Here is a 14,765-nt window from a genome sequence, read left to right as displayed (position 1 = left end):
ACATCACAACATTAAAAGAGTCTGAAATATTTAATCTGCCTAAGTTAAATGCAGCTCTCAGTTTCTGCAGTGTGGAATGGGACCTTCTACTTCCACTCCAGGGAGAGATTCAATACTTTTACATTTGGCGCCTGGATAACTTCAATGAACAGCTCTGAAGAGCACATTACTAAAGAGTCCATCACCCTGTCTCTTAAGTATTTTCACTATGGGATTATATTTGAATTGAAGATTTAACTTGGTTAAAAATAATGACACATTAGCTCTTCTTCTTTTATATTATTCAACAGTAATCTGGGGGGTTCATGTCAAAGAAGACATAAATACTACTTAGTTTTAATGGTTGATATTTACTTAAAGTGTTGTGGGGAAATGGAATCATGGGAATTTTTAAAAGACAGACATGTTTTTATGGTTTAATTCTTCCTATAGAAAAGGTAAGAGCATCCCATTGCTCTAGACTGTTCATTAAATCCTAAAATAATCATTTTAGAACTTTAAGCTTTTCTTTTTTATTTAGCAATTTAGTATTTAGTAATTTGATAAGAATCAGTGAGGAGGTCTGCAACAATCTAAAAAAGGACAGTTCAGAATACAGTAAATGCAACTACTGCCATGTAAAAACAAATGTATTTCCTAATTTATTAAGGACTTTTAATCAATTCCATGTTTGATTATTTGCTTAGTCTATGATGTGAAGAAGATTGTAGAAAAAAGTGTGACTTTGCCCCCTAAGTGTCCAAAATGTCCACATTTCTTCTTACTGTTATAAAAGATTAAATATATACTGGAATATGTTTCATGTTGTGTTTTTACCCATTAAAGCTTCATTTGTCATTGATCATTGGGGTTTGTTTTAATGTGCGGTCATGGTTCTCTTGTTCGGACCAATGAAGTGACTTTAAGTACTTGATCAATACCTTTCACATATAATCAGGCTAAAGTCGGAGGACACTAGGACTCCTTTATTTGCAGCACTTGTTAAGTTTGTTTGTTTCATCTATTGTGTGAATGCTTGTGTTTTAAATTGTATTAGGTTATGATTGCAAAGAGACAGTTTTATATGTTGTTGTAAGTTTTCCAATTAAATCATCTTTATTATTTATTACCCAGCAGCATTTTGTAATATTCTTATTCTCTGTAGTTGTGCTCTGAGCTGTCAGAAGAAAATCACTGAAGTATCCCTCAGCCCTTCGTTTCTTGGTAGTGCTCTCACCTGCTGCGGATTGGCAGAGCAGTGCTCTGCAGAACTCCTCTCAAATTTCTGTTTTGCCTCACAACTCCATTTAACGTAATGTCTTATTTGCCAGCGTCAGATATATTTGATTATATGCCTGTTGCTTCTCCAAAAATAAAGTGTGCACAAATTATGGATCCATCTTTAGTCGGTAAAGACCTCTCCGAGTCTCTTGTGTGTCAATGAGTGTATTGTGTAGCCACAGGAGGTTGAGGAGCAGCTGTTGACAGCTTTTCTGACAAATGAGTGTTTGTTTACTGCTGAAGGCTCCCACCTGATGGCTCAGCCCATGATCTTTACTGTGTAAAGGGGCCTCTTTGCAAATTAAAACCAACAGATGAATAAAAGACTGGACACTCAGGCAGAATAACAAACAAATTCACTGGCATATCCAGATGGAACCTGGAGCGTTCAGGACATAAGAAAGCTGTTTGGAGGCAGCATTGGACATTTGATTAAAATAGCAATTTTTTGTCCAAAAATGTAATTATATAGCAAGAAAAAAGTAACTTATGTCATGAGTGATGCCTGTTTTTAAGAATAATTTCTAACTCTGCTTAAAATTATGTTAGGCCTTTTAACTGGACATGGTAACTTTAAGCCTGCTTAAAGGTTAAGTGTACCTACATATGGCGTTTTCAGCATATTTTTGCGTTTTTTTGGTGTTTTTAACATATACTTGGAGCATTTTTCTCATGATTGACAGCATTTATAAAGAAAATTGCAAACTTGAAATTGCATGTCTGAGTATTTCTTTATTTAAAACGTAAATCAGGAGCTAACAAAAAGATTGCTGTTGAAAAAGCTTGTAGCAGTGACATAGGTGCTACAAAGGGCGGGCCACAAGCTCCTTCCTCCACTCCATTCTGATGCATCCACTTGCAGACAACTAAATCCATGTACGTCTTTGTTTTCCTCATCTGAGCTGGTATCTGGCTCAAAACTGCACGGCTGGATAGCTCCAATATTGCTTACCATTTATTTTGCATTGCTAATGTTATGTTGAGGTTGTTAGCTAGCGGGACAGCGTGCAAACAGATGGATGATAGAAACTGAGCTAACTCCATGCCAACAGTTCCAGCAACAACTCAGAAGTGAATTTATAATAAACTCCTGCCGCTCTGCAGAAAATATGTCCTAGGAAAAATAACTTATTTTTTTTACTTTGGCTAAAAACAGCATACTTTTTAAGTTTATCAAAAAACGAACGGAGTGTCACTTTAAACTGTTTTAAAGTTCTTTAAAGTTCTTAACTGCTGATATTTCTAATGTCTTTCATTTGCTCTTACTTTGTGACATGAGCTGCTTTCAGTACACTTGTGAGTTGTGACTATAGTTTTTTTCCCCCCTGGTATTGTAAGATAGTCATTGCACATTGTTAACATTGCATCTCCCCTGCTTGCCTTTGCCCTGCTTGTCTCTGCAGCTCCCTGCGGAGGCCATTTCACCACTTCAGAAGGAACAGTTTTGTCCCCAAATTACCCACATAATTACACAAGAGGCCAGAGCTGTGTCTACGACATCTATGTCCCAGGCGATTTTGGTAAGTCTTTTAAACATTATTTAATTTGAGATAATAAGTCAAGTTAATGCGTGAAGCTGCAGAAAGTCATTTCAGAGTGCTCCCATTTCCAAAAAAAAATAAATAAGATTTTTGCCAGGGGAAATAGTGGTTAAACGTGATTGTTTCCTTGAAGGTTGTAGTGACAGATCTGTCAGACAAAGCATGCCTTCATTATTTTTACAAAGAGCTTCCTTAAGTTTTTCCTTTTTAGCTTGGATGTTTGATACACACTGCCGGTGACAGTCACTTTTAATGCTTGTTTACTGTCTGTGTAATATTCAGTTCATGTAGACTTGCCTCGTTATCAAGTGAATGGTTCAGTGAGAAACATCACTGAGATAGCCGCTGGTATGTGTCTAATGAAATCTCAATTATTCAATACATAACGTATTAGAATTCCACACCAACACACTGCAGGGGTAGGACAGGGTCTGGTTGATTTCATTTGTCCAGTATCAGTAAAAGAATAGCCTGCAGGATGGCATGGTGTTTGGACACTTGCAAGAGTTGTGAGAGCAGCATAGGATCCGTACAAAGATTGAATGTTGACCTTAAGAAATGCTCCGCGGGAGATAATGCAGAGGAAGGTCAAGCGTCGAATGGCTGTTGCAAATAGTTTATCTAAGTGCATTGGTGTGTGTGTTTAATTTAGCGGGGGTCGCTGGGAGACCTTGATGTTCTTCTGCTCAGTATTTCATGTTATTCATAAAGATGGGCTGAGATGTGGGCAGATGTTGTGCTTACGGCACATGCATTCATCCCCTGTGTGATGACCCAGTCCAATAGTTTACATCCTCCGCTGCATCTTCTGCTGCTCGTGGTGTCCAAGTGCCTGTCTTTTTCCTAATAAATATAACATATAAATGCTGCTTTTGCTTCAAATGACAACACAAGCCTAATGGAGTGTGGAGGTCACCAAGCGACTTTCCCTCCTGGGAATGGATTTTGTCCTGGGATTGACTGTTGATACTGAGAAAGACGAATGTTTTAATAGATATATAATGAGCTGTAGATTACCTGTACTGCTGAGACAGAGTTATAGTAATGTTTCTGATAACATAATCTGATTCTGTTTTTTACCCCAAAACATGGACCAAGAAGTAGGTTTAAGAGTCCAAGAAGAGATCTTTAGACCTTTTTTCTAGCTTCTCCAATAAAATTTAAAAAACATTCCCACGCTGCTAGTCACAAAAAGTGGTGCTAATTGTGTATTGCTTGCAAATTTTGTAAACCCATAGGTGTGCACAAGTTAGGATATTGGCAAACTTTACAAGTCTAAACTAAACAAACTATGCTAAACTGGGCATCCCTTCCCTTAGACCCTCTTCTCAGTTAAGAGATCTCAGAGTAGAGGTTCTTCTCTTCTGGATAAGAATGAGCCTGATAAGTGACTTGTGAAAGTTGGTCCCTATTTACCATTATGTAAAAATTTCCAATTTCAAAACACAAATACAAAAAAATAAATGGGTATTTAGTGTCTAATGTGCTAGATAGCAGAACAAGTTTTAAAAAGGGTCATCCTGACTTAGTGTTTTGAAAGTAAAGATATTTTGCCTCTTACCAAAAATGCATTCTCAATTGAAAAAACCTTTATAGAATGGCTGGCCCCTCAAGTCTAATGACCCTTACAAACTTGTTCCAACCACAAATTGGGCAAATTGTCATGCACATTTTTCTTTATACTGTATACACTCAAATTGCACCTTGCAGACTTCACCTGTCGCAGGTTAGAACATAACTCCCGCTGTATCTGAAGAGATCTCTAGCGCACACTGGTGATGATTCTCAGTCATCCAGTTCATGTTATCACAGGATTTAGCTCTACGCAGCAATTGGACCATCATCATGAAGTTGCTTTGCTGCTCATTCGAATAGCCTGTTAAATACTAACTTCTGATAGGGAATTCAAGTAATATGTACCTTTTTAAAAAAAATAAAAAAATAAAATAAAGGTAATGTGAGCAGATGCTAACATCAACAATCTAGCACTTTTCAGAATGGTCAGCTATCATTACTTGGTGAGGTGCAGCTCAAAAATGGTGACTCTCAATAGCGTTTTATCATTTGTGATGTGGGTGGATGGAACTCTATTCTGCTTGGCAAAAATGTCAAACGGGATTGTAAACAGGAGACAAATTTTGTTTCAGTCCCCACTTTGTTGATATATACAGTATATATTATTTCTTTTGCTGTGTTTTCAAACTACCTATCCTTTGTCCAGAATGTGCAGTTTAAAGTCTTCAAAGGAATGGCCACTGTTTAGGAGAAAGATCCACAGTATTTTTTGCACATATTTCTTTGAGAAAACGTTAAATTTGGAAACTGCATGGTATTTGCAAATAATAATACTTTATTACAAAATACCCGCCAACATTTATGGAAGCATTTGTGTCTCCTAATTAAAAAAAAAGTCAATACTGGAAATGCTTTTTCATTTTCACAATGAAACTGCATTCGTTGACTCAAGAAAAACAAACAAAAAAACCTGAAAAATCATTCCGCCAAACTGCGTTTTCTTTTTCTTCTTCAACACCGCTCATTCTGTCACTTATTTAAAATAGTAAAGAAAATGGTATATGACATTTCATTTTCAAAAATCTCTCGTAAATGTGTAGCAAAATTCAATAAGAAATGTCAAATTTGACACTTAACATGGATTAAGAGAAATGCTTTTTTCATTTTTACAATGTAACTGCATCAATTGACTCAAAATTAAAATGAAAAATCAGTCCTCCAAAAGGCTTTTTCATTTTCTACTTCAACACCGCTCATTCTTTGACATCACCGCGCAAGAAGTGTTGCATAATTCCTTTTCCAGCCAGCAGTTCCAGGGGGGAGGCAGAGCGATGATGTCAGCGCTCTCTCTTCTTCTGTCACTACTGCGCACATTTGGCACTGGAAAAAGAGGGACAAAACCAGACTAAAAAATGTCAAATTAGATATTTCTAATTGAATTTTGATACACATTTACTAGAGATCTTTGTGAAAATGAAATGTCAAATACCATTTTCTTTATTTTAAATGACAGAAAGAGTTGATTTTTCAATTTATTTTTGAGTCAACGAATGCAGTTATATTGTGAAAATAAGAAAGCAACTTTGGTATTGACTTTTATTTTGAATTGTGAGAAACAAATACTCCCATAAAAATTGAGTATTTATCATTAAGAATACACCATTAAAACAACAGCAACATTTTAGATATATATTGGTTCCTTTTAACATTACTTTAAATCTAGCACCTCAGCCTTTAAGCCTCCAGATATCTCTGTTTAAACATAAATGCATGTTTTCTGTAGCAGAGTTAACAGAGAGTCAGGCCTTTAGGCAATAATATAACACAAGTCACATTAAAGCATTCAGAGTACAAGTGATTTAAATGTGTTGGCGCCCAAGGCTATGTGTCAGGTGGGTCTTATTTGACCTTCATATGACCCAAAGCACACTATAATACTGCAATCTTTACTTTGTGTTATTTCGTTTTTCTGACACATTTTCTTTTACATGAAAGGCTGTGACATTGTCAAAAACCATGTACTGGAAGCCCTATCTTGAGAGAGGCTATTATAAGAAAAAATACTAATAATAACAAGCAATAACAAATCTCAAAATTATTGTTTTTTCAATAATAATTGAGACAGGGGCAGACTGTTGCAACTTTTCAAAAACCCAACAGTCAATGTGTACTGTTGCCTTATTTTATTCACTTTACGTATAGATAATAGGGCAAAACAAATATTACAAACAACAAAGTTGATAAGATTAAGTTATTTTTAAACTGCATTTTCTTGAAAACACTTAAGTCTTTAAATATTCAGATTTCCTTAATGTGCACTGTGAATTCACTTTGCTCCTAAATGAAAAATAGTTTTTTTTCAGAAATCTTTTTAGTCACATTTCAAGCAATTATTCTGCCTGTTTTTTATCTTATGAATTATTCATACAACTGAACCTACTGCCTTTGGCGCCACTTGTAAACATAAAATCTAACCCTGCCCAACGGAATTCACTTTTGTTTATTTCATGTTTATCAACTGGCATATAATGTTTTCATCTTCTTTAGCAGAGTAAGCAGTTTCTCTTCCAAACTTGGAGAGCAAATTGCAACCTCCTTGAGTCATTTGTGCTTTTATAGGCCTATGTATTAAAAAGAAAAAAAAAAACTATACTGCATATGTATCCTGCATTTTTTAAATGTTTAGTAAAATTTGATGTAACATGTGTGAGTAAAAGAAATTCCCAGCATTAGCTTGTGCTTAGCCTGCTGTGTTTGTGAAGTAATTTTTTTTAAATTACCATGTCCCTTACTGTAGACAACATCTGCATTTCAGAAGGGCAATGTTTTCTTTTTGTTTGCCTTTACATTGATTTCTGTAAAATATATTTGGATAAAACTTAGTTCAGATCACCCCTATTAACAGCAGAAAAATCTGTAAAACTCTATAATAAGGGTCCCTTTATTAATGTTAGTTACTGTATAATAAACATTAATTAACCAATAAACAAGGTGTTAACTGCCACTTTTATGCGTTACTTAATGAATTATTTTATGAATTAGTTGGTAGTTAACTAATAATCATAGTTAACCAAACAAACATTATTTAACTGCTAACTAATACAATTAGCAGTTACCTAATGTTTAGTTAATTTTCCAAAGTAATGCAGTGAAATTACATCTTAACCTAAAAATATTAGGAGAATAAAGATGAATCCTTAAAACCTTTTAATGATAAGTCATTATGGTTTACATGCAATTATTTAGCTATGATAAACCTACGTGAATCTGTGAACCCAATGAAACATGCAGTATATTACCAAAAGTATTAGTTCACATGCCTTGCCTCACATATGAACTGAAGTGTCATCCCAGTCCTAACCCATAGAGCACAATATGATGTCTGTCCACCTTTTATATTTATTACAGCTTCTACTCTTTTGGGAAGCTGTCCACAATGTTGAGGAGTGTGTTTATAGGACTATTTGAGCATTCTTTCAAAAGCACATTGGTGAAGTCACACACTGATGTTGCTGGAGAAGGCCTGGCTCTCAGTCTTCGCTCTAATTCATCCCAAAGGTGTTCTATCGGGTTCAGGTCAGGGCTCTGCAGGCCAGTCAAGTTCATCCACACCGGACTCTGTCATGAATGTCTTTATGGACCTTGCTTTGTGCACTGGTGCACAGTCATGTTGGAAGAGGAAGGGGCCTGCTCCAAACTCTTCCCACAAGGTTGGAGCATAGAATTCTTCAAAATGTTTTGGTATCCTTAAGCACTGAGCATTCCTTTCACTGGAACTAAGAGGCTAAACCCAAATCCTGAAATACAAACCCCACACCATTCGGTACAATGTAGTCAGAAATGAACCGTTCTCCTGGTGACCTCCAATCCCAGACTCGTCCATCAGATTAGATGGATAAGGCGTCTCCACTGCTCTAGAGTCCAGTGGCAGCGTGTTTTACACCACTGGATCCTACGCCTCTCACTGAGGTGGTAGATGAGTTATTTTCAACATTTAGGATGTAACTGATCCAGTAGTATAAAAATAAAAAAGATTACAGAAACATTTTGAAATGATCTGACAGACATTTTTGGCCAACATAACATTACCGGTGCAACAACAATGCGGTGCAATATTGGAGCAATCCAGTCACACAGTTTTGAGTCAGATGCCAGCTAAGACGAGGAAAACAAAGACGTACATGGAACCAATGGTGGAGGCATCTGAATAGAGTGGAGCAGGGAGCTTTGGGGCTGCCGATTGGAGCTTCTATGTCACAGCAACCAGCTTTTTCCAATGGCATTTTTTGTCTGTCATTTTCATTTTTTTGTCAATGAAATGTAATTTTTTCGTGCTACTATATTTGTCTGCAGTTGAATGGAAATTGAAAGATATGTCTGTGTATGGAATCGTTTCGTTATTTTAAACTACTGTTAGAGTAAAATAAAAACAAACAAAAATAAAACAACAAAAAAAAACAGGTAAAGAATTCATTGTAGGATCCTGCCACATCAATCTAATGTTTTCTCTAAAGAATTACTGATTTTCTACACAGATGAGTTTCTTTACAACAAACCGACAATCAGATTCAATCTTCACATGACCTAAGTTTACTCCAGAATTATTTATATTTAGACATGGAATTTTGTTACTGACCATGGAATTGAATAATAATTGAATGGAATAATAAATTAATAATAAAGACTGGCTGGTGTGACTGTTCCTTTATTTTTTATTTAGTTCATTTAGCCATAATGACTTGTTTACCATAGTACAAAAGACTGACAGTAAAAGGGAATCTCCAGTTTTAGAAACAAAAATTATGAGTAAAAAACAATGGCACTAATTATTAGTATAGTATTTTGCATATGATTTGCTACTGATAGGCTGCAAATCAAATCCCTGCAGACAGGAAAAAGTTGATGATAAATTGATCACTTTCATTAATTTTGAAATACTTTAAATTAAACTGAAAAAACATGTTTGTTGTTTTTAATAATTGAAAAGAAAAGACTTTTTGTAGTACCTCTGTCCAACCAAATGGGACTGGATTTAACACATTCATTCATTCATTTTTTAAACCCGTATTGTCCCTTTCATTTGTCATTTTCTGTGCTAGATTTTTAGTTTTTTATGTTGATATTTCTAAGTTGTAGTCTGTGTTCCCAAATTGTGATCTGTGTTTGCACACTTGTCAAGCTGTTTTGAGGATGTGAAAAATATTTTTCATGGCATTCTTTTTTTTTTTGCCAGTGTTAAAATGATTTTTCATTGTTGTGAATCTTTTTGCACATGCCTAAATATCTTTTACAGCCACAAATATGTTTTCACACAAAGACAAGTACATATTGCAAAACATTATTTTGCAAATTTAGTGTGACTTATTTTGCTAATTTGCTTTACACATTTTCTTTATGGATGCTGAACCTAATTTTGTCATCATGATAAAAAAGGCTGGAGTATTTCTGAAAGGAATATATCTCTATATTAGAGAACAAGTTAGATGGAGTGTGCCAAATAACCGAGACAATTACAATGAGCGAGAAAGAGAATAAAGAGAATGATAAGAAAGGAGAAGACAGGAAAAGGTCCTGTTGAGGAAAGAAAAATTAAAACATTGACCCCGAGGCTGATGCTTTAGTTGTCAGTCATGTTTGCTGAAGAGTGAGATTGTGCCTTGAGCAAGCCTTGTACAGACAAAATAACATGTCTTTGTCTATCTGCAGCAGCTTGTTATTTATACACTTCCTTCAACCAAAAGTCAAGAGCTATTCTGTGATTCTCTTGCATAAGTAATACAAATTTTGTTGCTCCACAGCATACATAGTTATGTGATTAGAAATTCAAAAAGGATACTGTAGATCCTGTAAAGCGAAGGCTTTTCTGACAGTCATAGTGCTAGGTTCCACAAAAAAAAAACACGTTGAGTTTCATGTCATATTTCAAGAGTCAATGATAGAAAAGATAAAACATTAGTGATTAAGATGACTAATAGTACAGATAACGCTTTAAGTTCATACCGTACATATCTGTCATCTTCTTTCTTTCCTTTAGAGGTGACAAATCCTTCCAGCTTTTAGTTCAGTGAAGGTAGGTATTACCCAAGATAGTTGCTTAATGGACTCTGTGGAGCTTATGCCAAGGTTCAGCCACATTCTTCCTGCCAAGGGCTAATGCAATTTCACTGCGATAATGGGTCTTAAAAAATATATGTCTTTGGTGTCGTATACCCCCTCTGTTTCTGTAAATGAGGAATGTGTGTGCTGTTACAATGCAGAACCTCAGAGGGCCCGTGCTGCCACAACAGAGAAGACAGGGAGCTCTTCCATAATTCATCACCAGAAGTACAAACACATGTTTCCATTTTCCGTTTTTTACATTTGAATATTATCCTCGCTGTCTTTCACACCCTATCTGAGATTTGAATTTGGGCACCATTAAGCAATGTCCGGGCCAAAAAGGCCTGCAGTTACATTTCAGTGTATGTAATTTTGCTGCTTGACATTCTTGCTAAAAGTATTTAACCCCCAAAAGTCAACTCTACATATTTTGAACACATCTTACATAAGATATTTAAATGGATTTGATTGAATTTTTTTTCAAATGAAAAATTCATTTGATATATATGCAGCTTCATGCCTTTAAAGCTATTTTGATATTCCTAAAATGTTAATTAGGTAAGAATTGACAAACTTTTATAACTTTGCTGTGATCAAAACATTTTTAAATTCCAATCTCTTCTTGTTAAGTGCTATTCTTATTTCTGTTAAGTGGATGAGCATCTTGGGAGTCATCAAGATGTTGAAATAAATGAGTGGTCTGACCTGTTCTGCTCTTGTAAACCCTTAATCTGCCGACCTTTGCTCACAACTCATTCCTCATAAGCAGGGGATAGTGAAATGTAGACATTAGTGTTCGTTTTCAGGCATTTGTTTATGGCTCACGAAAGACAGTAGTAGATGTGATTTGGATCACGTTTAACCTGTGAACGAAGAATTCACAGCAAAATGAAAGACATTATACCTGTACATGAAGTTTATTGAACACTTTGAAACACTTTTACTTCTGCATATTGGTGTAATCACATGTCTGACAGATTGGAATTAGTCAACTTAAACAAGTTAAATTTATATAAAGATATAATAATGGATTGGATTTATCTGTGCTTTTCAAGTCACTCAAACCGCTTACATTGTGTCCATTATTCATTCAGTCCTCATTCATACTTGGTCATGGTAAGCTACTGTTGTAGCCACAGCTGCCCTGGGGCAGACTGACGGAGGCGTGGCTGCCAGTTTGCGCCTACGGCCCCTCTGACCATCACCGGGACATTCATGCACATCCACACACCAGTGGAGCCACACTGGAGGCAAGGAGGGTGAAGTGTCTTGCCCAAGGACACAACAACAGTTGGCTGGGGGGAGCAGGGATCGAACTGCCGACCCTTCGATCATTGGACGACGCACTCAACTGCCTTTTATTTTTAATTTAGCAACTTTAGATGGTTGAAAGTTTAAAAATCATTTTCAAGTAATATTTTCAGTTTAAAATTTTGTATTAGAACAAATTAAATATTCAGTATCTCCTTCATGTACAGTGATTGTGCTGTCATTTAATCTTCACAGATCACGTTAAGCCTATATGCAGCCTGTATAAGACGATAGCTCTGATATTGCTCTGCATTTCGTTGCACTGCTAATGTTAGGTTGGAGTTGTGAGGGTATGTAAGCTAGCAGAGAAGAGTGTAAACAAAGGGATGATGGGAAATGTGGGAAGACCCACAACAACTGTCTTTTCTACAACTTAGAGGTGAATTTCTAATGAAAACCTGCCGCAGAAACTATGTCCTAGAAAATGACAGTTTCTTTATTTTTTATTTTGGCTAAAAACGGCATAATCATGATTAAAAGACCTCTGGTAAAGCTTTGAAGATAGATCTAAAGATGATCGCAGTAGGACTTCAAATAATTATGGACAATTAAATTGTTTTATTGATGTTTTTTTAAGTGTTCAACTCGGGCAAAGCATTAGTCCAGCATTGCTTGATGGTAAGTACACCCCTGGTGATACATTAACAAAGATAAGAACAAATAAGCAAACGAGGACATTAAAATTTAAAATATAATTTTTACCAAATATGTAAAATGAAATGGAAACACTAGAACTTGTGTAAAAGCTTTAAGCGGGTCAATGTTTAATAGCGCTTTTTTTTTTTTCTTTGTAACTCAAACTCAGTGAGGCTCTTTTTACCGAACAGATAAACCATATGGTGTGCAGCATGGTAGTTTCAGTTGGAATAGAGGTGTGCACGCTATATGTAATTCAACCAGAGGCTGTTGCTATTTTTATGCAAACACTATGAGTTATGAAAAACACAACAATCAAGACAGAAACATGTTTTATAAATATACGGATGAAATTCTAAGCATCTTTAAAAATATGCCTAAACACTCTTAAATCTTCAGCAAATAAAATGGAAATGTCTTTTTATGTGCTTCTGAAATACTTGCAGAAACAATTTATTCTTGTTCTGGATTTTGTTTTTTAAATGGCTAATTATCTTTTTTGTCTATACAATTTTATGCTGTGCATGTTTTAGGACCAATGTTTCATACACAAAAATCAGCATCAAGTAAGAATCCAGCAGCTTCCCTATAGAAAAGGAAGAACATCAAGCGTATTATCCTCGACAAATAGTTTTTGATAAAACAAAGACTTTGATTGTTTCCAGTGCAGCATAACCTTGAATAGTTGCTGATTGAGAAACCTTCATGATTGTTTTTAACATCCATATCAATGTGTTGATGATCAATGTAATATAAGTTTAGCAAGGTTTCCAGTTTTTCATAACCCTTGTAAGGCTAAATTCCTCATGAAATTTTCAGTGGGAGTCGGAAGTTGCCAAATAAAAAGTTGGGCCTAACTGAAGTTTCAGGATGGCTGTGCAATACGCAATATGCCAAGTTGTTGTCAAAGGTCAGTGTTCCAATCCAGTTCTCTCTTTTTTTCTTTTAAATACTACATGTAAAATCTACTTGTGATAACAAAGAGAGCAGGCTCAAGGTTTTTCCTAAAATGAAAAAAAAAAAAGTACAAAATGTTAACACTGAAATTTTTTCCTCAAAATCACAATCGGTGGTTGCCCCGGCTGGTCGGCTGCCTCAGTCTCGTCGAGGCCTGACCGGAGTTCTCCCAGGAGCGGCGCTTGGGGCGGTGCCGGGGCTTGCTCTGTGGGGGACAGCGCTTTCTTGGCTCCTCTCTCCTTGTGTGGGGTGAGGGGTGTGTGGCCTGGGGCTGAGGAGACCAGGGCCCAATGCTGGGAGGGCTGGGGGACGGTTGTCTCATCACCCGGGGACAGTCTACCAGCTGTCCCCCATTTACCCTCTTCCTCATATAATCAGTTATTAGGGTGATGGGGGGGGGGGGGGGGGGGGGCAGCCTGTGATGCACCTTGGGGGGAGGAGTCACTTGGCAGTGGTCCCCCTGCCCTGGTTGTTGTGTGGCAGGTTTAAAGGTTAAAGGTTAAAAGCCAAGGTTAAAAGCACAGATTTTCCAGAAGTATTTGAATTAAACAAAACATAAAAAGATGATAAAAAGATAATATAAAGAGCAAAATAAATAAAAAATACTTATTCAAACTTAATAATTGACGTAAATCAAAATCTTTGACATATTTCCATCATATATGCTTTTTTGTTGATTTTTTTCTATTCAAAATGATCAAACTTCCATTTATCTATTTGACAGCAAAGCTCATGTTTTTGTGAAACTTGTTTTATAAATAATATATAGACCTTTTTTTTATCTTTTACACAATCATAAAAGAAAGTTCATTATTGGGGCTTCAGAAGATTTTGTTCTGTATTTGGGTGTAATGCTGTTGAGACACATTTCCAGCTCACATATCTCCCATTAATATCACCTGAGTGCCACTCTGATGGAGCAGCATTCTTGCTGACCAGGTGTACCCAATCCCTGCCACGGTCTGCACTTTTTCAAATGGATACTTCTAGGAGAATAACAAACACTGTCACTAAGCACTCATCCTCCCCAAGTAGTTCCAGGAGCATGACATTGATTTTAATTTACTTCACTTCCCTCCACTCCCTTCAGGTCTCTGACCAATAAAAGCACCTCCGATGTGCTCAGATGGCTTTTTTAGACACTGTAAATGTGCTGGTCAACATCTGCAAGTACGGAAAATGGCTGAATGTTGCACTATCAGTGAGTTTTAAGAAATGTTAACCACAACTGGCTACTTTGGATTTGGACCATTTTGACTTTTAAATATTCCAGTAAATTCTACAGGATGTGGAAGGAATACACAGTGTTTTGTTTTGTTTTTTTCCCCAGCAACTATTTTTGGTCATCAAGTCATTACATGGAGATCTTTTAAGAAAGACCTTCCAGCTGTACAGCTGACATGAAATCATTAATATTACATGTGCATACAGGGAAGATGTATGATT

The 14,765-nt window shown here is 36.2% G+C and overlaps 1 protein-coding gene across 7 annotated transcripts in view; it reads left to right on the top strand.

Annotated features, from left to right (window-relative positions):
- LOC101167820 (CUB and sushi domain-containing protein 3) overlaps positions 1 to 14,765 on the top strand; it is a 301,513-nt gene that overhangs the window by 162,202 nt on the left and 124,546 nt on the right. For all 7 annotated transcript variants that reach the window (XM_078933064.1, XM_078933067.1, XM_078933068.1 and 4 more), the window contains one exon: positions 2,664 to 2,780. In XM_078933064.1, the coding sequence (XP_078789190.1) occupies positions 2,664 to 2,780 (117 nt within the window). The remainder of the gene's footprint in view (positions 1 to 2,663; positions 2,781 to 14,765) is intronic.

Source organism: Oryzias latipes, chromosome 16 (assembly GCF_053564925.1).
Source record: "Oryzias latipes strain Hd-rR chromosome 16, Olatipes_Hd-rR_3.1".
In the NCBI taxonomy this organism is placed as follows: Eukaryota; Metazoa; Chordata; class Actinopteri; order Beloniformes; family Adrianichthyidae; genus Oryzias; species Oryzias latipes.
This window is presented reverse-complemented; position numbering and strand designations above follow the sequence as displayed.